Source organism: Brachionichthys hirsutus, chromosome 13 (assembly GCF_040956055.1).
Source record: "Brachionichthys hirsutus isolate HB-005 chromosome 13, CSIRO-AGI_Bhir_v1, whole genome shotgun sequence".
NCBI lineage: Eukaryota > Metazoa > Chordata > Actinopteri > Lophiiformes > Brachionichthyidae > Brachionichthys > Brachionichthys hirsutus.
The window spans coordinates 10,889,506-10,912,181 of record NC_090909.1 but is presented as its reverse complement, the minus strand read 5'-3'; the positions used below and the strand labels follow the sequence as shown (position 1 = coordinate 10,912,181).

Here is a 22,676-nt window from a genome sequence, read left to right as displayed (position 1 = left end):
CACACACTGTGGGCAATTTTAGAATAATAACTTCACCTAAATTGCATGTTTTTGGAGGTAGGAGGGAAAATGGACGCAAAAAATAATGGGCAGCATCCAATTAACTCCCATATAGCAAATTTTGAAATTGGATCAACTGGATACTACGGAGTGAAATAATCAACAAAAAGCCAACATGATGCTTAGAGCTGTCTCATGTCCAAAAGGAGGACAAGTGAAACCAATGGACAAAGTTATATAGGAATTCTGGGTAATGGAGTAACGGCGGTCACGTCAATGTAACATAGAAGCAGCTGCGTATGTTTGGTGTCGGTTTTTAAATGAAGGTTAACACCAATGGAGTCCGTATCACCGTCCAGATCTAAACAGTTAGGACACAACACAAAGTAAATTACTTTTCCACCAAGTCATTTCTGAACCAACTCTGGATTTAATTCGTTTCACAGTCAGAATGAACTCATGTAGCAGGGCAGTCTCTCAAACTCTGTGAACAGTTTTATTTCTAAACATTACTGATTACTGACACCACATCCAGAGCATTACACTTCCATACACCTTACAGAAGACCTGCAACATCCTACTATGAATGTGAATGCAACGTTTTTGTAGTTTTTAGACAACACTGCTATGTCACTGCTCACTTTCTGCGGATTCACGTCATGATAGCACTTTTATAAACAAGCGTTCGGAGATGCGAGTATAAATTAGAGATCGAGCGCACGAGAACGCTTCCAGACGCTCGTTCAGGGATTTTGTGAATATTTGATATTGTCCGTCTGTTAGCAAGATAACCCCAAAAATTCTGGACGGATCTGAACGAAATTTTCAGGAAATGGTGAGAATGTTCCCAGGAACAGATTATAGTTTCCATTTGAGATCCTGGATTATGGATGAATGTAAAATTTCCATTGCAGTCAATGGTTATTGACCAATGTCAATGGCGTTTGACACAGTCATGTACCCAATTTAATCTGGATTGGATCCAGAATGACGTTACGAGAAAAAAAATATACACGTGGATGGGAAATGGTAAACTCAAATCCCCAACTTGGCCAGTGCATAAAAAAGTGTCACAACCTAGATTTACATATTCACTTGTGAAAATAGAATTTTTTTTCCCCGGTTCATCTTAACTTCAACAGCAGTCGAGACCTTTTCCTTCTTTACTTGCATTTCTGTGAATGAAAGAAGTGGGATGGAATTATTTGGAAGAGGCTGTACGCGTAATCCCACAGGATCTGAAGTAGAAAATGCAGTTAAAGACCTTCAGTGGAAAATTATATTACCTTGTCTTTGTCGTTATCCTGTGCTGAACCTAAGAATAGTGGAATAAAGGGCAAGTCATTCATTCATACATGCAGAAAGAAAGAACTGAAAATCTCACTGTGACATCTTTCAATCGTATTAAGATCAGCCCACGGAAATCATTTGTTTTTCTTAGATGCCGATTTCAAATCATTTTCTACCTGAGAAGGTGAAAAGCCACGAAATGAATTTGATCAGGCCGTAAAGGACCAGCGCGACCCCGACCATCGCCATGGAGTCCTCGATGGAGGGGGAATTGAACCCTGCAAAAAACAAACAAAGTTTCACGAGCATAAATCACGCAGTTTCCAATATGGATAAGATATAGAAAACACACACACACACACGTGCACACACACACACACACACACTCTAATCTCACGGGAAAGCAGACATTAAAGAAATGGAGAACGTTGCAGCCAGTACAATTTGCCTTTTCTATTTCAAGAACTTCTACACGACAGCATTATGCTAGCGTAGCTTCATAACTAGCATATGTTAGCCCTTTTAGCTGCTCTGGGAGGCCCTGCTCACAAAGGAGTGACGTTATCGCTCCGACGCTGGACCTCAAACATGCTTGACATGGACGGCGGCACTGACGAGTCCACAAGCAGACCAGGTTGGACTCAACCTGACGTTGTGGACCAGCCAAGGTCCAAGACTAGATCTCGCCTACAAATGTTTACCAATGAAATCTATCACTCGTTTTGTCACCGAATCGGCAGCAACATTCTTGCACATTACCGGCGACATTGAGGGTCACGCTGGTCTGCTGCGTGCCACCGAGATGGGCAGCCACGCAGCCGAGCGCCCCGCCTTTGCCGAGGTCCATGCTCGCGGCCTCGAGCTCCAGCCGGGAGCTCTGGCTGAAGGTTCCATCCCAGGCCTCCCTGTGGCCCGTCATGCTGCCCGATCCCAGAGACCTGGACTTGCCGTCGGCGCCTCTAAACGTCCAGCTCAGCTCCAAGGAGAGGGGGGCAAAGCCCGAGGCCTCACACTGGACGGTCAAAGCTTGGCCGGGAACAGCGAGGGCGACAGGGGACGGATAGATGGCGAGGGACGGCGGTTCTGGTCAAAGGGGAGAGAGCAGGAGCACAGAAAAGAGGAAGGGCAATGGAGATAACCTGGCTCTCTCAAGGTCTCATGAGAGAAGGTATTAAATCGTGCATGAAACCTGACACCTCCCTCACCTACAACCTCCAGCTGCACCGTCACCTGAGCCACGAGGTACGGCAGGTATGCCGTACAGATGTACATCCCGGAGTGGTGCACTTTGGCTTCCTGCAGGATCAGCGAAGCATTCCCCCTTTCGTGCAAACCCTCAAAGTCCAGCGTGGCCCCGCCTCCTTGTGCTTCCACCAAGTAGTCCGTCTTCCCGTCGTAAGCCAGGACCAAGCGCCCGTCACCCCGGAACTGGTAGCGCCACTCGACGGCGAAGCCGGAGCCGGAGAGAGGGGAGGCGGGGTTGGCCCAGAGGCTGCAGTCCAGAAGTACCGGTTCTCCTAGTCTCGCCTGCACGGAGACGGTCTTCGTGGTCACGCTCAGGATCACTATGACAACGGGGGGGGGGGGGGAAAGAGTCCAACTAGCACAGTTAGCGCTAAGATGGACTTCATTGATAAAGAGCATCACTTTAACTGCGTCACCAATCGTTACCATCCGGCTCTCTGCTTGCTGCCGGTGCGCGTAAGATGCTGGAAATGATCAGCTGATCGTTGAAGCCCTGATTGGACACTGAGAACCAATCGGCTTGCAGGTATGCAGGGCTCGTGGCGGAGTCTGTGAGCGTGGCGACCCATTTGAGGTGGGATGGCTGCGGTTGGAAGCGGTTCATCTCACACTGGGGCTTCTTAATTGAGCCGCTGGGGGGGTTCAGAGCGCTGTGGCAGAGCGTCCCAGCTGGGTCTGTGGAGTCGGGTATCAAAGGGATGAGAGAGAGAGAGAGAGAGAGAGACTACGCGGCCTTTTCACTGCCATTTTAAACTAACCGGTGATGGAGAAGACTCTCTCAGGGTCCATGTCAGACGGGCCCCTGGGGGGCCGGCTGTGGGGCTCCGTGCTGATGTGAAGCAGAGATCTGACCTGGTTTGCGGACCCGGTTAAACCCCCTCCTCGACCTGCCACCTCCTGCACGAACCAGCACTCCAGCACCGGACAGCTGCTGCAGGCGGCACCTAATGTAAAAACACATGCTTTCAACATCAGTGAGACCGAAGCGCGGCGGTCCAGCGGTCCAGTTACTCTGTACTCTGTAATGTGATTACATCGATTTATAGTCTACTGCATGTAAACGGCCCTTCATGCTTACCGTGACTCGATGTTGGCGTCATTAATCTGAACTATGTGGTGCGCATACCTGTCAACCTCCAAGGCTCCATTGCCTTACAAACCGTTGATTTTTTCCTTACAAAATTCAAAATAACCTTACACCATATATTTTTTTTCAAATGCGTTTATTTATGTACATAGTTGGACATTATTAATTAGGATACAGTTTAATTTTGATATTTTAACTAAACTAAAATATCCATTAATAATGCTTGTAATTTAATTTTTTAAATAAGAACAGATATTTCGGGGGGGGGAAATCGTTAGCATTTTTATTTTTGTAAACCAAACTTAAGTATCGATCAATGATGCTTGTAATTTAAATTTCAAACAGGGACAGAAAATACAAACCTTTGCTGGCTTGTGATTGGGAAACATGTTTTTCATGTTTCTTGATATTCGGTGCAGACCGGATGGGACTGTAACAGTTCGTGTTCGTAATTCCTACCCTGCAGAGAGTCAGTGAAGGCATCCAGGGAGGAGGGGCGGTGTGTGTGTGAGCGTGGAGGGGGTGAGAGAGACGGGAGAGAATATCTGTTCTGTTAGCGGCGGGGTTACCGATTAATAAAAGCTTGTTCTGAGACCCATCTCGTCCTTGTTTCAGTGTTTGACGGACGCTACAAATTTGCGTTTTCCCGTACAGATGTTCTTCTACGGCGTACACGTCCTAGAATGCATAAAAACCGTACTTTGTACGGCAAAAACGTACTGGTTGACAGGTATGGGTGCGTCTCACATGCTACAGCGAAAAGCCTGGCATCCGTCCATCCATCCATGTCAAAATGGTTTTCTTTAAATGTACTCGTTTCTCTATTCTAGGCACCTTTCAACTGAGGTGATTTTCATGTCAGTTTGTTCCCCTTCGCTCATGATAAAGGTTGGGCTCTTCAAACATTAGCACGAGTTCCATTTTCTGGGGGGGCTGCAGGATCTAGAGCTCTGGTCCACCCGGAAGGCTGGTTCTTCCCCATGTGGACTTCCCAGGAACTTTAGAGTCCTCCCACCACCTCCATTGCATGAGGACTCTAAACTGACTGTAAGTGCTATTGAAATGCATTTTTGTGTTAGATAAATCTGCAAATGTGTTTATCATTAATTCACCAATGAGTAGCAGTAGTTATGTCATGGTTCTTTTAAGGCCATTTATCCTTCATAATCTTACTCAAGATATTCATAAAGTATGTGACAATCGTAGATCTGTTAAGCTGACTAGACTGAAGAAGTGAACACTTTGTGTTGTCTGGAAGAGCTATCTGCTCAAGGTTGGAGTCTTCATGTCTGGGTGATTTACGCACGTACACATTCTTATCTGCTAATAAAACCAGCAGGGGGAGCTGTTTCTCTGAGAATCGAGGACGAGGCTAGCAGCAGCCACTCTCCCTTGCTGGGAGAGTCGATGGCGCGGCTAGAGAGCAGCTCCATTCTCCCTTGCTGAAGGAAAGAATAGTCTAGTCTCGAATATATCCTAGAATAGGATAGTCTCGTTTCTTACCGCAAGTAAATGGTTATTGGGTTGAATCTTTGGGACTTGGTTCTGATTTTCTCTCTTTTACAGTGCCACAAACCTGACATTTTGACAGAACCTTCTGGTGTTGATCCAGATCACCATGTGGACGGTGTGGATCCAGTTAGGAGGGGAACGAGCTGCTTGGCGGAGGTCTGCGCTCTCTGAGTTAAGAGTGTTATTAATGAATAAAAAGTCTATCTATTTACTGACTACCAGAAAAGTAGCTGATCCGACCCTGCAAGAGTTTCACTTTCGATTTTATTCTCCCTGTTAGAGTTGAAATACATGAACAAATATCTGCCCCCCCCCCCCCGGACTTTACCGTGAACCCGGAAGGCGGCTACCGCCGCCAGGCAGAGCGCGCAGACCACACCGAAGCTCGTCATTTCTCTGCTCCCGGCTTGCTGCTACGAGAAGATCGCAGTAATGTCCGCTTCCACTGCTCCTTTATTCTAGTTTCACTTTCTCTACAGGTTCCTGGGCGACCCAGAAAAAAAAGAAAAAAGTACTTCCGGTCAGCATTTCAAAATAAAGGTGCAGCTATCACCGTTCAGCGATAATAAAGATGAAATTCACTCAAAAAGTCAGACAGCAGGTCAAATGATAAAGCATATTCTAACTGATAAGGACAAATAATATCAGCCAAGGTTTGCGCTGCTTTCAAAGTTCCATAGGAATTTGGTGAAATGGAAAATAGATGGAAAAATAGATCGAATGATTGGGTTAATCGTCACATCACATATTCATTCATTCATTCATTCATTTTCCGACTGCTTTTCCACTCTGAGCGTCCCGGGAGTTGCTGGAGCCGATCCCAGTTGGCTCTCCGGGTCCACCCCGGATGCATCACATTATATCCTCAATCAGTTTTGACTTGGCAGATACTTTACAGATGCCTCAAATGTTAAACTGACTATTCAGAACTCCAGTAATCACCAGGATGAAAATGAAAGATATTCTTATTTGGAGATATCACATCAGAGACGAGAAAAGCAGTGAGAGAGCGCAGACCTCCGCCGAGCAGCTCGTTCCCCTCATAATTAGATTTACACCGTCCACATGGTGATCTGGATACATTGTTCTTGGTGTCTTTATACACCAACCATCACAAGTAAAAGGGAATCGGAGTTGATGTGTATTTTGTTTTACATATTGTATTGTAATCCTTAAATGGGGTTTTCAATGTTAAAATGAATCTTTTTTCCTGACTCTAGTCTGGATCCGGTCCAGATGAAATTCCATGGTGAGAAGCCCCCCCCCCTACATGTAGGGGGGATCTATACTAAATATAATGGATTGCTTCTTGGGTCACACTAGTCCCTTCAAAATATCTAATCTGTTCTGAACATTTGCCTAATCCTTCTCAGAAAAAGTAACTTTTGGAGTTATCTTTCTAACGGACGGACAGACAAACAAACGCCGGCAACAACATACAACAACTAGAAAGACAATCAGAGATTGCAGACCCCGCCTCCAAAAGACTATTGGATCTTGTGAGACAGTAAACAGGGCTTCCGGATCAGAGGGGCCAAACCTGCTCTAGCTTGCTGCTCCGGAACGTACTACAAGACTCCTTCTGGACTCTTTTTCCCATCATGCCATTCGTGTCCCTCCCTCTTAAAGTGGCAGGTTACAGCACAGGCACAATTCCAGATGTAAAAATAATTCTAGAATCTGGATCCAGATCCGGATCAACGCCATTCTCGGGGAGGACCGAGCCACGGACAGAACCTTGCTTGTGTAAAAATTTCAAGTCGATTTTGAGTTATGCGCTCGGACAGACAAACAAACAAACAAACAAACAAACAAACAAACAAACAGACAAACAAACGCACCCAATTGCAATACCCTCGCCTCCGCTTCGGCGAGGGTAACTACAAGTAATAATATATTCAATAATAATACATTATTATAATATATATATAATAAACATTAACTTTCAAACAGAGATTGGTCTGTTGTCTTCTGTTGGACTTTAAATGTCTTAAATGTTCAACATTCCTTGATCTGCGTGTCGTATAGATCTTTTTTTGAGAAGATCAAGAGAAATGATCAAATGGAAATCAATAAGTATATTTGATGTTTCTGGTGACCCTGTACTTGAAGGAAGGAGCTGCATAAATTTGACAAATGAAGATTTGTGCTCGCATAATAACTTTCCTTCCCTTTTGTTCCCGTCTTCCTCATCTGCCCGACCTTTGCATCTCGGCTCCGCCCCAGCTGTCGCTCTGGCCATTGGCAGAGACAACGTCAGTGGAGGCGTGGCTCACCTGGTGGTGATCACGGAAGGGGGCGTGGAACACGCGGTGATACCTGGTGACAAACTGCCCAAGTTCCTCCATGAATTCAGATTTGTTTTCAAATAGTTTGGAATATAATAAGATTTAAATGTACATTTTCTGTCAAACTGAATGAGGCAGTTTTCAGCGAATGGAGATGGAAACTAGAATGTGATGTATCCTGTAAATTATATTTGTTAGGGGAGAGTATTTGATGTTCCCATGCAAAGTTTGCCTAAAAGAGTTTACAACAATGAAATGTGTCTCGATTGCAGGGAGGCGTTTTTGTCGTTGACACAATTTATTTGTGACTGATCTTTTATTAACTATTAACCAAACGATAATGATAGCAAAGTGATTCTTGAGTAGGTCCAAGGGTTAAATTACGAGGGATCGGCTTTTAGTTTTGATTTATTTCATGAAAACGTGAGAAGACCCCATCCAGCTGAGGCTGAACGTTGCCTTCAGGTTCCACCTTTACTTCGTCGGCAGATCCACGACGTCATGCTGGGAGAGCCGGGTCCAGGGTGGTGGTTCGAGGAGGTGAACACCGGAGTGAGTAACGTTCATTCATGTTCAGGCCTCAGAATGAGTTGTTTTTTTACTTGTTGATATTTGCAGGCAGCATAAAAATCCATAAAATCTTTCACTGTAAATTTGTATTCACTGTAGTTTTCACGGTATACGTCTACGTCTAATGCAAGTAATACACAGTTTACTGTATTCTTCTAAATGTTCAAACAAATACCAGCCATATATTTGCCTGTAACCTCCTATACGATCACTACATGCACCATCGCTGAATCTAAAGTATGTACCTTGCATGTATCTTCAGCAATAGTGAAGGGGTGTTACTGCGCATACTACAACCATGGTGGTAGTAGTATGCGCAGTATGCAAAGTTCCATAGGAATTTGGTGAAATGGAAAATAGATGGAAAAATAGATCGAATGATTGGGTTAATCGTCACATCACATATTCATTCATTCATTCATTCATTTTCCGACTGCTTTTCCACTCTGAGCGTCCCGGGAGTTGCTGGAGTCGATCCCAGTTGGCTCTCTGGGTCCACCCCGGATGCATCACATTATATCCTCAATCAGTTTTGACTTGGCAGATACTTTACAGATGCCTCAAATGTTAAACTGACTATTCAGAACTCCAGTAATCACCAGGATGAAAATGAAAGATATTCTTATTTGGAGATATCACATCTGAGACGGGGCGGCTCGGTGGCGCAGTGGTAAGCACTGTTGCCTCACAGCGAGGTCGCAGGTTCGTCTCCGGCTTGTGGCCATTCTGTGAGGAGTTTGCATGTTCTCCCCGTGTCTGCGTGGGTTCTCTCCGGGTTCTCCAGCTTCCTCCCACCACCAAAGACGCGCAGCCTAGGCTGATTGGTGACACTAAATTGCCGGTAGGTGTGAGTGTGTGTGTGGCTGGTTGTCTGTCTCTGTGTTGCCCTGCGATGGACTGGCAGGTTGTCCAGGGTGTCCCCCGCCTCTCGCCCATTGACTGCTGGGATTGGCTCCGGCTTGGCCCGCAACCCGATAACGGAATAAGCGGTTAGAAAATGAAAAAAAAACCCATCTGAGACGAGAAAAGCACTCAGAGAGCGCAGACCTCCGCCGAGCAGCTCGTTCCCCTCATAATTAGATTTACACCGTCCACATGGTGATCTGGATCAATTGTTCTTGGTGTCTTTATACACCAACCATCACAAGTAAAAGGGAATCGGAGTTGATGTGTATTTTGTTTTACATATTGTATTGTAATCCTTAAATGGGGTTTTCAATGTTAAAATGAATCTTTTTTCCTGAGTCTATTCTGGATCCGGTCCAGATGAAATTCCATGGTGAGAATGCTTTTTAGTTTGACAAAAATAATAAGCAGGAAAACAAAAAAAAGTTGCTTTCGCTTTTGATTCTGTTGACAGCTCAGTGGAATCTAGCGAGACGCGCAGGGACGCAGCGAGACGCGCGAGTCTCGCTGCGTCCCTGCGCGTCCCCGCGCGTCTCGCTGCGTCCCCGCGCGTCTCGCTGCGTCCCCGCGCGTCTCGCTGCGTCCCCGCGCGTCTCGGTGCGTCCCTGCGCGTCCCTGCGCGTCCCTGCGCGTCTCGCTGCGTCCCTGCGCGTCCCTGCGCGTCTCGCTGCGTCCCTGCGCCTCTCGGGGCGCCTGAGGTCGCTGTTCCACGCCTCACTGCTCCTCTACGCCTTCTCTTTCGGTTTTGGAGTGAAAATGGAGACACACTGCACGGACACCGGAGTTCGCGGAGTCAGCACCGGGGTGAGTCAATCCGGATTGGTTTACTCGGACCGTCTCCCCCTGACGCGCACTGATACGGCACCGAGCGTCTCGTAGCGTCTCGTAGCGTCAGATCGATGGAAGCTGGTTTCAGAGTTCAAAGTTACAGCGGTGTAACCACCTGACTCGTTGTTCAAAGTCAAATTACGTCGACTTTCCACCCGATCAGTATTATTAAATCATATTGATCTTTACTAAAATTATCCATCACACCTGCTTTTGTTTTTAGTTAATAGCCCTCTAAAGAAATAATTCCCCGTCAAGACTCTTAAGTCCCAGAATTCCTCGCCATGTGCGTGAGCGTGCACGGAGCGGAGACACTCAGGTATATCTGTGATGACGTGCATCCCAGTGACCTACAGTCAAAAACCCGACGGCGCTGCTTTACTGGGATGCTCCATCCTTCTGCAGGTGTCTCTGGGTGGGATGCTCATCAGTCAACCTGTTACCGTCGCTGGTTCAGGCAGCACAAATGTTGATGCCAAATGCAAACCCAATATGAGCAGAGAGGAATGTCTACACTTTTCCACCAATGGTATCCATCCCCTGTATTATAATTATAAAAGATAAAGTATAAATGTTAAGATGAATAAAACGGGGGATAGAGAGGATTCATGCTCAGAAACGTTTAACACAGCTTCTAATAAACTGAAATATATGTAACTAGAAAAGCACTCGGAGAGCGCAGACCTCCGCCGAGCAGCTCATTCCCCTCTTTGGATCTACAGCGTCCACACGGTGATCTGGATCAGCACCGAAAGGTTCTAAATTGTTCTTGGTATCTTTATGCACCAACCATGAAAAGTGATTCCAAGTTGATGTGTATTTGTAGCAGATATTTGAATCTGTAAATGGAGTTTTTAATTTTGAAAGTAAATATTTTTTCATGACCTCATTCTGGATCCAATCCAGATTGAATTGGGTGGTGAGATAGAGCGCAATTTCCTAAAAATTTCATGAAGATCCATTTAGAACTTTTGGAGTTATCTTGCTAACGGACGGACAGACAAACAAACGCCGGCAACAACATACAACAACTAGAAAGACAATCAGAGATTGCAGACCCCGCCTCCAAAAGACTATTGGATCTTGTGAGACAGTAAACAGGGCTTCCGGATCAGAGGGGCCAAACCTGCTCTAGCTTGCTGCTCCGGAACGTACTACAAGACTCCTTCTGGACTCTTTTTCCCATCATGCCATTCGTGTCCCTCCCTCTTAAAGTGGCAGTTTACAGCAGAGGCACGATTCCAGATGTAAAAATAATTCTACTGCAAGTTATTGCGTGACACAAACAACACAGAATTACTTGTCAATTTATTTTTATACTTCTAATTTACACTGTTTTTTACAGCAGAGCTTTCTCCTGCTGGTGCGTGAAATTAATGACCTGCACCGTTGTACATATTAAGTGTCTTGGTAATTTATTGTAATTTATGTAATATATTGCCATTCGTTGTCATTTTGTATCTGTGGTGTAATTTATTTTAGATTTATTGTTAGTTTGCATTGGGGGTGTAAAATCATTTTATTTTTCTAATGTTAATTTGCATCAATTGAGTTATGGAATATTGGTTTTATTTTTATTTGTATTGTTACATTTGTATTGTTACATGTCGATGATTTATGTACGAAGGACTTTCAACGGAAACAAGACCGCAAGGGCTTTTTTGAAATGCTCCTCTTCGACAGGATGTTTGACTGTACTTGTACTGTAATACATGCTACTGTTTGACTGTACTTGTACTGTAATACATGCTACTGTTTGACTGTACTTGTACTCTAACATTCTATCTAATAAATATATTCATCATCATCACCAGCTAAATCAAAGTATTTCTTTGATCTTGATTGCAGACCACCATCATTGCCATGGAGTTTAATGGCGGAGTCGTGTTGGGCTCTGATTCCAGAGTGTCTGCAGGGTAAGTCCGTGTCTACGTGTAAGGCCTTCCACACGCGTGATTCTCCACCGCTGGATATTTCCTTTACGAACACTTATCATCTCCATTCCGTTCCAGGAAGTCCGTGGTGAACAGGGTGATGAACAAGCTGTTGCCGCTCCACGGCAGGATCTACTGCGCTCTGTCCGGCTCTGCCGCCGACGCCCAGAGCATCGCAGAGCTGGTCAGGTACCAGCTGGACATGCACAGGTAGACGGAGCAGCAGAGCATTAGCCTTCAGGATAGTCCCTGTCTCTAAATAACAACGCCCAGCTTTTAGATCTCTTTGTATTGAAAGTTCATGCAACATTTACAATTTTATTTATTGGGAAACGGTGACAAAAGTCCTCCCATCGACCGTAACACAGCAAGTAATTGTAAAGAAGCATTTATGAAACATTGGGGTGTAAAACTTTTTTTTTTTTAACTGCTCCGTCGTAGAGGATTGTTTGGCGGTTTGGGATCATTTCAGATTTGAAAGGAGACATGTTATGGTCGTGTTATCTCAGAATGGAGATGGACGAGGACCCTCGGGTCCGCTCAGCCGCCTTTCTGGTGAAGAGCATCTCATACAAGTACAAGGAGGAGCTGGAGGCCCATCTCATTGTGGCTGGTTGGGACAGACGGGAAGGAGGACAGGTCAGACATCGCTTCGCTGATTACTGTCTGTCTCTGAAGAGCACCAGAAAGCTCGCTTTGAATAAAAGCAGCTTGTCTCGTTCCTCTGTCCTGTGCCCTTTGACCTCTCCCAGGTGTTTGCCACCCTGAATGGCCTGCTGACGAGACAGCCCTTTGTGGTGGGTGGCTCTGGCAGCTCGTACATCTACGGCTTTGTTGACGCCGGGTATTGCAGCGGGATGAGCGAGGGGGAGTGTCAGCAGTTTGTCCTCAGCGGTAAGGCTGATGAAAGAGAAACCTTTCGTCCTCATGATGTCAATTCATCATTGATACGACTTTAAATATTAGAATTTCCCTTGGGATGAATAAAGTATCTACCTGTCTGTCTATCTCGCTCTATCTCTCTCTATCTCGCCCTATCGCTCATTCTCTACCGCTCTATCTATCTATCACTTTCTCTCTATATCTCTATCGCTCTCTCTCTCTTTCTATCTATCTCTATCTCTCGTTCTTTCTATCTATTGCTCTCTCTACCACTCTCTCTCTCTATCTCTTTCACTCTATCTCTATCACTCTGTCTCTTTCTATCTCTACCGCTCTCGCTCTCTTTCTAGCTCTCTCTATCTCTCGTTCTTTCTATCTATTGCTCTCTCTACCACTCTCTCTCTCTCTCTCTTTCACTCTATCTCTATCACTCTGTCTCTTTCTATCTCTATCGCTCTCTCTCTCTTTCTATCTATCTCTATCTCTCGTTCTTTCTATCTATTGCTCTCTCTACCACTCTCTCTCTCTCTCTCTCTTTCACTCTATCTCTATCACTCTGTCTCTTTCTATCTCTACCGCTCTCTCTCTTTCTATCTATCTCTATCTCTCGTTCTTTCTATCTATTGCTCTCTCTACCACTCTCTCTCTCTCTCTCTCTTTCACTCTATCTCTATCACTCTGTCTCTTTCTATCTCTACCGCTCTCTCTCTCTTTCTATCTATCTCTATCTCTCGTTCTTTCTATCTATTGCTCTCTCTACCACTCTCTCTCTCTCTCTCTCTTTCACTCTATCTCTATCACTCTGTCTCTTTCTATCTCTACCGCTCTCTCTCTGTCGTTCTCTCTATCTCTATTGCTCTCTCTTTCTCTAACTCTAACGCTTGCTCTCTCCAAATCTCTCTTTCACTCTATCACTCCTATCACTCCTCCCACCCTGGACACACCTTGTTCAACCTGTTGCCCCCGGGCCGGCGCTACAGGTTGCACAAAAGCAGGACCAACAGACTCAGAGACAGCTTTTTCCCGAGAGCCATCAGCGCTCTGAACGACAACCGGGATTAAACAGGACAAACACTCACTATCTGCAATAACTATATGTGCAATAACTCATGTGCAATAACTAATGTACTCTACTTCCTCATGCAAAGTACTGGCCAATCGCATTGCATGCACTGGTCACTTTAAATATGTGTCTTTTTTATTCTGCTTGAACCTACCGTACTTGAATTTTCTGTTACATTTACTGCATTTTCTGAGATTATTGAACTGTATGTTGTTTGACGCACCGGACGGAGCAGCGCTCCTAATCTCTTTGCATAGCCACTATGCAAAGACAATAAAGGCTTTCTATTCTATTCTATTCTATACTCTCTCTATCTCTAACGAGTGCTCTCTCTCTCTCATATAAAACTCAATCATTGAAGCGGCCTCCTCGTCGCTGTCTTCCGTCTTGCAGCTCTCTCTTTGGCGATGGGCCGTGACGGCTCCAGCGGCGGCGTGGCGTACATCGTCACCATCGATGAACGCGGCGCAGAGGAGAAGGTCATTCTGGGAAATGACTTGCCGGCCTTCTTTGATCAGTGATGAGTGTGTAGTAAATGGAATTCACCTCCACATCACTATTGTTCAGTGTGAAGTACAACAATACTTTTGCTCTGTGGGGGTTTGTCAGTGAGTGGAGGTAACGCATTAAATATAAATGAATATTAATGGTAAAGGTTTATTCACACAAAATGCCTGATGGTCATGAATAAATCATGTTTTCTGATTCCGCACTGATCTCTGCTTGAGTCTTCTATCTGTCACACAAACCGCCATCAAAGGTTGCTTCCTCATCTTATACCGCCAAAAAGGTCTTTTAATTCAATTAATAGGCCTGAGTAAATTAGAATAAATTAACTACAGGACAAACCTAAACCCCTGATGTAGAGCACCCCCCCCCCCCCCCCCAAAAAAAAAATATGGTCAGATACACGTACTTAGAGCCACATATAAAACACATACAAACAAAATGAGGCGCATTTCCGTACTTTCATAAATTGACGACAGCCTGAGATGAGCTCTGGAGCAAATCTTAACGTTACTGTTTTGCAGCGACTAACGTCGTTCCTCTTCGGAGGGCGGCTGATGCCCAAATCCTTCCGTGACTGAAATCTTTGAAAATACAAGCAGCAGCAACACTGGAAATGAGATTCTCTTAACTTAAAAGAAATATAGATTTCACTACTTATAGCAATTCATTATAAGGGACATGGGGGCCACTGAGTTTGTTAGAATGGAGGGGGGCCGCTAATGCAGAGGCATCACATTTCTCCACTAGAATGACACCATAATGGTAAATGGACGGCACTAAAAAAGCACTTTTTACATCTTCGTGGTCCCCGAAGCGTTTTACAATTAAGCCTCACATCCACCCATTCATGCACATTCACCCAAGGACGTGTCGACTTATGGACACTCAGAGCCGGGATTCGAACCGCTGACCTATCTGCCACTGGACCACCAGCGCTACCAGCTGAGCCCCACCCACCCATGGTGAACCTTGACATGCCTAAAGGGCCGTTTTTTAGGAGGTTTGTCGCCACCACCACTCCGGGGACCAGCGCTAGTCTTGATCTGGTCCTGAACCGGCCACCCTCTGGTCCCCAAGCCAAGTCTTTATGGACGGAGCTTTTTCCATCTACTATAAAATTGCCTTTTTAGTTGGTGATTTAATAAGACTATATAGATTATATTTAATTTAAAGCTTGTTTACGGTGAATATAGATGTGATAGTAAAATCATTTTACAGATATTCCCAGGGGCCCCTCCTCCCTAAGTGGGACCCCTGTGGGTTAGTCTGAACTCCTTATTTATGTTGATCAGTGCAATGAAGCCGGCTGGGTGGACATGTTTGATATATTTACATGTTGTGACCCTTTACTGTACATGAAAATGTGTTTTTGTGTAGTTTTATGTGTTTTAACTTTGAGTATGATGTTTGACGCGCACCGAACTGACTGGATGGTGCCGCGGTTAACGCCTAGTGTTGTGCGATTCCTGAACGAATCGTTCAAAACCCGTGATTCACTTTACTGAATCATGAGTCATGATTCTTCTTCCCCACTGAGTCGTTCACTGACTCCTCCCTGCTACCGCTAGTTAGCTGCACAGCTAACTGAAGACACCAATCAGTGTATTACTGCTGTCCTAACATACCTTGTAGAAACATGTCGAGTTAATCACTGTAATTGTGAGAAAAGCATCGATTCATGTTTTTTTAATGAACTACCAATTCCCCTGGTGAACCGTCCCACTCGCTACAAGCTAGCATCAGCTCAGCTGCGCTCACAACAAGAGAGTGGTTCAGTGAACCGCTCACCCCCCCTCCCCGCAGCACGACGAGTCACTGAACCGGAAACACTCACTTACGAAATGAATCGCGGAGCCAAAACGCGCATCCGAGTCACTGAGTCGCTCACCCCTCCCTCCCTGCAGCACATACAACGAGTCACTGAGCCGGACTCACGTATGAGTCACTGAGTCCGGACTCACTAACCCGCTTTCAGCTGCAGCAGCCACTCGACTCGAGCCTGGGGGGGCCCTTCCTCACCGGAGCCGAGGGGCTGCTGCCCCGCCCGTTCTGTTTGTCTCATAAGGATCAATAAGAGACTAAAGTAAAATCAATATTCAGTCAGTTAGTCCACTGATTATTCTGAAGATAAACTTTAGTGTCCGGACTTAACAGAAACTATTTAATGCCGCCTTTTTATTACAGTATATAATTAAAATTAAAAAATATATTTTTGGAATATTGGCGGAAACATAATAAATAAAAATAAAGATGTAAAACTTTTTTATTTAATGCTTTTGCACAAGTGTATTGTATACTAGATGTATTTTTAGTCTAATGCTGCACTGTTTTGCTTTTGTATTTATATTTAATTTATGCAGAGAACAAAAAAGAAATATGTTTTTTCCCTTTCAGAACTCCTGATCTTTCCCTCTTTTCCCTCAATGACATTTATTATTTCCCTGTTTCAATCAGCCATTTTAGCAGCATAAATTGGTAGCAGGTGAAACTTGTATTCACAGTATATTTCTATGTACCTTCTGGGTAACTGACTCAGTGACTCAAATGACTCAAATGAATCGATTCACTTTAGTGAGTGATTCATTCAAACCCGATTCAGTAAAAAGAATCATAGTTCCCATCACTATTAACGCCCACAACCTTTTCTGGGAACCCCCAAGTCGCTCCGGAATGGAAAGTGAAAGTGACTTCGGACAAAAGCGCTGGCGTCCCGGCACGGCACGGCACAGCACGGCACGGCACGGACGACTATCGGTGCAGCAATGATCTGTAAAGCCGTCGTTCTTTGCGTCGCTGTCTGCGTCGACATTGCCTTGTTTTACGCGCCGGGACTCGCCGTGGCGCGCAGCGTCTCTGGGCATCTTTTGCGCCTTTGGGTCTCTGCGTCTCTGCGGTGTCTGGCGCTGACGGGTGTCGCCCGGCTCGGCCTCGGAGACGTCCACCCGCCGCTGATTCGCGTCATAGCGGCGCAGTCTTTGCTCCCCGCGGTGTTCGAGTCCGGCGCCGCGGCGCTGCGCATGGAGGAGGCGCCGTGCGGCTTCCCGGCGGACGCGCGCCGCTGGCTGGCCTACACCGGAGCGTCGCTGGCCGCGGCGCTCTTCTGGGAAGTCACCGTCCCCGGCAGCGACGCCAAGGCCGCCGGTAAAGACAAGACGCGGAAAGCCAGAGACCTGTTCGTGAGAGTCCTCCGCATGTACGCGCCTCACGGCCGCCTCCTGCTGGGAGGACTCGCGTTCCTGTGTCTGGCCGTCGTCTGTAAGTTGCAGCCGGTTCACGGTGATGACGAGTAGCCCGTGTCTGTCTGTCTGTCTGTCTCTCACGCGCACTGGCATGCGTGTCCCCTCAGTTGAGATGTTCATCCCGTTCTACACCGGGAGAGTCATTGACATCCTCGGCGGTCAGTACCAGTCCAGTGAATTCGGATCAGCCGTCCTCTGCATGGGGCTGTGCTCCCTGGGCAGGTAGGAGACTGTTCCCTCCACCTGGGTTCTGGGTCATCTCAGACCGGTTCTGACCCGGTTCTTTTTTCTTTCTCCTTGTGGGTGGCTGCGTCAGCTCCTTGAGTGCTGGCTGCAGAGGCGGTCTCCTCCTCTGCGCCATCAGTGCGTTTACGTGCAGAGTTAAAGTCCTGCTGTTTGGCGCCTTGACCAAACAGGAAGTCGGATTCTTTGAGAAGACGAAGACAGGTAAGGTTCTGATACTATAAGTGCTCCGCTGCGTGCAGGACAGTGGAAGACACTGCAGTGAATAGAGATGACCAGATACACAGGATGACCTCCGTTCGTTCCGTATGTGCAGGGGAACTCACATTCCGGTTGTCTGAAGACACCAACAAGATGGCGAGGACGGTGTGTCTGAACGTCAACGTGTTACTGCGGACGCTCATCAAGACTCTGGGCGGTATCTACTTTATGACGGCGCTCTCATGGAGGCTTACCTTCCTGGTGCTGCTGGAGACACCGATCACGGGCCTCGTCCAGAACGTCTACGACAAACACAACCAGGTGAACGCAGGCTAAGAGACTGTCCAGATGCTGGACTTTCTCCATTCGGTGTTTAATACGTTTAACGGCTTCCCCAGAGGCTGAACCTCGCAGTGCAGAACTCAAAGGCTCTGGCAAATGACGCAGCGAAGGAGGCGGTGTCTGCTATACGCGTGGTGCGGAGTTTTAAAGCAGAAAAACGGGAGGCCCATCGCTATGACGACCGCTTGATGGACATCCACACCCTGAAGACCCGCCAAGGCAGTGTCAGGAGTGTTTACCTGCTCACACGAAGGGTCAGGACTCAGCTGCAATTGGTACCATTTTAAATCATCATTGCATATATCAGTTAATTTTACGTGTGTGTGTGTGTGCGTGTGCATGTGTGTGTGTGTGTGTGTGGGTGTGCGTGGGCGTGTGTGTGGGTGTGTGGGTGTAGTTGATAGGCTTGGGGATGCAGGTCTTCATCTTGTACTGTGGCAGGCTGTTTATCCAGAGTGGACAGATGACCACTGGCAACCTGGTTTCCTTCATCCTCTACCATGCAGACCTCGGAGACAACATCAGGGTGAGCCGTTACGTTCTACCTAAAAGGATGACCTTTAGACGGGTTTTCTCATTGACTAATGAAGATAATGAGAACCATCAATAACTAGTTAGTTACAGGAAGCAAAGGCGAAAAAGATGACGCAAAACTGTAATGGCTCTCAGTACCAGCATGCACCTCTGCCCAAATTCCTGAATGAATTATTTCGATCGGTCCCCAACCACCGGTCCGTGAGGCATTTGTTACCGGGGCGCACAGAAAGAATAACCAATTTATACAATTTCCGTTGTATTGATTATTAGCGTCTAAAAGGTGTTTTATTTTGAAAGACCGGATTTTCTCCAACCTAACATTTGCCTGTGAATTTTCTTGGTCACGTGATAAAGTTGCTAAAAAACAGCCGTTTAACTAGCGAAAATTATTTTTTTTAAAACAAACGTCTTTGGAGAGCTTCTTTGCTAATGGGAAAGTCCAAGTGAGGAGGAAGAAGAGGAGGAGGAGGAAGAAGAGGAGCCGACGACCTCTTAGAAAATAAAACGTCTTTTAACAGACAAACCAGGAGTCAGACTTAAAACAAAATGTCTCATTAACGAGGCAATGAAGGGTTAAAAACTGCTTCAGCACATAGAGACCAAGAATCCGGGATTAAAAGACAAGAATGTGGAATTTATGAAAATAAAAACCATGAAGGACAAGTAAGTATTGGGACCACAACCTATGGTGAGTAGATATTGGTGTAATACTTGTTTAATAGTTATTGCAAGTGCATAATATAAAGTTCATTGGTAAGATTAGATTCCTCTTTTTTAATTTAATTACCCCCCCGGTTGCCCGGCATGAAACCGGTCCGTGGCAGGAAAAAGGTTGGGGACCGCTGGTTTAGAAGACTATGGCTATGAAACACTCGTCAATAACTTTTATGGCTGCCGGCTTCCAGGCAATCATCTACCATTTCGGAGACATGCTTACTTCAGTGGGGGCCGCTGGAAAGGTGTTTGAGTATCTGGACCGGGAGCCTCAGATCAGCACCGACGGCGCACTCCAGCCCGGTCGGCTGATGGGACACGTCGGGTTTCGTCATGTGACCTTCGCCTATCCTGCACAGCCCGACACACCCGTGCTGCAGGTGAGCTCTGAATGCAGGTAAACAAGCAGAGAGCTTTGATCTGAAATAAAATAGATGGCTAAAAAAAAATATATCTACGAATACAGAAGGGTGAAATGAATGCAGAGTTTCCAAGAGGAAACTAATACAGAGCTAAAACATTTATTCCAACATGGTCTGTTTGACACGCCACACACTGTAATCAAACGTTCTCATCCACTCTGATTGTGTGTGTGTCTGATCACATGTTGGTCATCTCCTCTCTGCAGGACTTCTCCTTGGAGCTGAAGTCGGGTCAGATGACGGCGCTGGTGGGTCCGTCTGGACAAGGGAAAAGCACCTGTGTGAGTCTGCTGGTGCGACTCTATGAGCCGCAGGACGGACAAATCCTGCTGGACAATGAACCGGTGGCCTCCTACGAGCACGGCTTCCTCCACAGGAAGGTGACGCATCGTTACCGCTTCTTTCTTTTTTTTTGTTGGGGGCTCCTGTTGTTTATCTGTGTTTTTTTTTAATTTAAATTCTTTGTCATTATGAAATTACATTTCCTGTTCGTCTCGATTAGGGAATTTCTAAATTCCGTTCTGCCCACTGTCCGTGGTGTGTTGAACAGATTGCGCTGGTGAACCAGGACCCCGTGCTCTTCACTGGCTCTGTCAGAGACAACATTGCCTATGGGCTTGCTGCTGACTGCTCATTGGATGAGATCCAGGAAGCAGCGCGCAAAGCCAACGCCCACGACTTCATTCTGAAGTTGGAGAACGGCTATGATACGGGTAAATTCTTTTAATGCTTGAATGAATATGGATGAAGGTAGAAAATATTTACCGTCGCCAAAGAGGTTATGTTTTTGACGCCATTTGTTTGTTTATTTGTTGTTAATTACGGAAAAACTGCTGGATGGATCTTGATGCTAAAAAAAAATTGAGGCTTTAAAAAAACAAAACAATAAAACCTTGTAAAATATGCATTCAACTCAACAAAAATCACAGTCATAAAGAGGTCTGATACGCACTATCAGGAAAAAGGCCTTCTGGATCTGATCCAGAATGACATCCAGAATAACATTGAAAACTCCATTGATGAATAAAAAAATCCAGATCACCGTGTGGATGGTGTAAATCCATTTAGGAGGGGAACGAGCTGCTTGGCGGAGGTCTGCGCTCTCCGAGTGCTTTTCTAGTTGTATATTTAGTTCATTTATGTAGATTCCAAGATTCAGTTGCTGCGTAATAATAACTTAACATCCAGGGGTAGAGCTTGGCCGTGGCTCCAGCGTTTCTGTTTTCATTTCCTCACTTTGACCCTTAATCTGGTTTGATTCCATCTTTTCAGAGGTGGGTAAGGGTGTCGTCCAGTTGTCCAGGAGCGAGAAGCAGCGGATCGCCATTGCTCGAGCGCTGGTCAGACGGCCACAGATCCTCATTCTAGATGAGATAAGCAGCTCTCTGGACATTGACAATGAAAATAAGGTATGTCACAGACCTAGCTTTTTTTTTTTTTTTTACAAACCACAGTCCATATTTTCATCATTTTTCCCAGGAAAAGTCTGGAGGACTTCAGGTAATACTAATCTCTGTCTCTGACTGCACAGATTGAGCAGACCCTCGCTAGCTGCCCCCACCTGACCCTGCTGGTGATCGCTCACAGGGTGAAGACCATAGAGAAGGCGGATCAGATTGTTGTGCTTGGTGAGGGCAAAGTTCAGGAGCGAGGGACTCACCAGGAGCTGATGGCCAGGAGGGGGGGCTACTACCAGCTGCGAGAGAAGCTCTTCACCGAGGGAACCTCGCCGCGGAGACCGACGGATGCTGTGGCGTGATGTTCACTGTGACGGGGCTGCTCCGTGTGGCGCCGCGTGAGAGAGGAAAGTTTATGAAGCCGTCTTTTATAATAGAGAGAAATGAGGAAGTGCCTTTTTGAAATGGATTTAAAATATGTGGCCAAAGACTTCATGCCGTGACCCGCAAGGCGGACCATGCAATGTAGGTCAATTGAACACTCTAAATTGTTCGTAGGTGTGAGTGGATTTTTGCCTTTCAATGTGGCCCTGCAATGAACATGCGACTTGTCCAGGGTGTCCCCTTCCCCCCACCCGATCTCAGATGGGATAGACTCCATCGTACACCCGTTTTCTGATAAGCAGCTGAAGGTGAGGCGATTTCTGATCATCTCGTCTTCAAGAGTGAATTAAATTGAAATGAGTGAATTAAATATAAGTTTGTTTGATAGAATTTAGTTTGATAGAATTTAAAATATAGAATTTTACTACAATTTTAATACAAGTTCAAATTAAGAAAGTCATTATTTCATTCATGCAAATGTCTTTTACAATGTTAAATCAATGAATAAATCATAAATGAAAAATGTGTATGCATGTCTTCTAAAGGGAAATTGTGGATATACAAACCATGTTTATTCTAGACTCATTCATAATAATAATAATTTAAGAATATTTCTATATTTCACTTCTACATCACTTAAATAAATAAATATTGTTGCCATGATGACACCTGACACCATAACCTTTTATTCATTATTAGAATTTGGACCACAATCAACCACAGTGAGAGTTGTCAGAGCCTCTGTTGACCCTTATGAAAACATTCAATTTTATTTTATTTATATAACACCAGATCACGACAGAAAGTCGTCTCAAGGCACTTTACAGGATTAGCAGGGAAAGACAGAACCCAACTTGACCCACAAGAGCAAGCACTTTGGCATTGGAGGCAAGGAAAAACTTCCCTTTAACAGGCAGAAACCTTGGACAGAACCTTAGGCTCATAGTGGACGTCCATCTGTCTAGACCGGTTGGGTTGAGAAGGAGAGAGAGAGCGCAACAATGACAGGTAGGAGGAGAGTTATAGAGAGCAGGATCAGGCAAAAACATAACTTAACATCTCGGCTGCTGAACAAGATACTG

At 45.6% G+C, this 22,676-nt stretch overlaps 3 protein-coding genes across 3 annotated transcripts; 2 read left to right on the top strand and 1 right to left on the bottom strand.

The window, feature by feature from the left end:
• Nucleotides 1-406: 406 nt before the first annotated feature.
• On the bottom strand, nt 407-5,586 carry LOC137902975 (tapasin-like). The gene is made up of 8 exons (XM_068747086.1): nt 5,463-5,586; nt 3,294-3,479; nt 2,962-3,210; nt 2,496-2,855; nt 2,050-2,373; nt 1,467-1,568; nt 1,287-1,315; nt 407-1,175 (listed from the first exon to the last, which is right to left on the bottom strand). The coding sequence occupies exons 1-8, from the start codon at nt 5,524-5,526 to the stop codon at nt 1,164-1,166; spliced, it is 1,326 nt and encodes a 441-aa protein (XP_068603187.1). The 5' UTR covers nt 5,527-5,586; the 3' UTR covers nt 407-1,163.
• A 4,009-nt stretch (nt 5,587-9,595) lies between these two features.
• Nucleotides 9,596-14,280, top strand: psmb9a (proteasome 20S subunit beta 9a). The gene is made up of 6 exons (XM_068747087.1): nt 9,596-9,702; nt 11,575-11,642; nt 11,739-11,870; nt 12,170-12,299; nt 12,413-12,554; nt 13,999-14,280. Exons 1-6 carry the CDS (start codon nt 9,655-9,657, stop codon nt 14,124-14,126), a joined length of 648 nt encoding a protein of 215 aa, XP_068603188.1. The 5' UTR covers nt 9,596-9,654; the 3' UTR covers nt 14,127-14,280.
• Nucleotides 14,281-16,877: 2,597 nt separating this feature from the next.
• LOC137902973 (antigen peptide transporter 2-like) lies at nt 16,878-22,072 on the top strand. The gene is made up of 11 exons (XM_068747084.1): nt 16,878-17,370; nt 17,462-17,576; nt 17,671-17,801; nt 17,914-18,119; nt 18,197-18,394; nt 18,538-18,666; nt 19,583-19,771; nt 20,020-20,193; nt 20,364-20,526; nt 21,086-21,222; nt 21,345-22,072. The coding sequence occupies exons 1-11, from the start codon at nt 16,878-16,880 to the stop codon at nt 21,570-21,572; spliced, it is 2,163 nt and encodes a 720-aa protein (XP_068603185.1). The 3' UTR covers nt 21,573-22,072.
• The last annotated feature ends 604 nt before the right edge of the window (nt 22,073-22,676 follow it).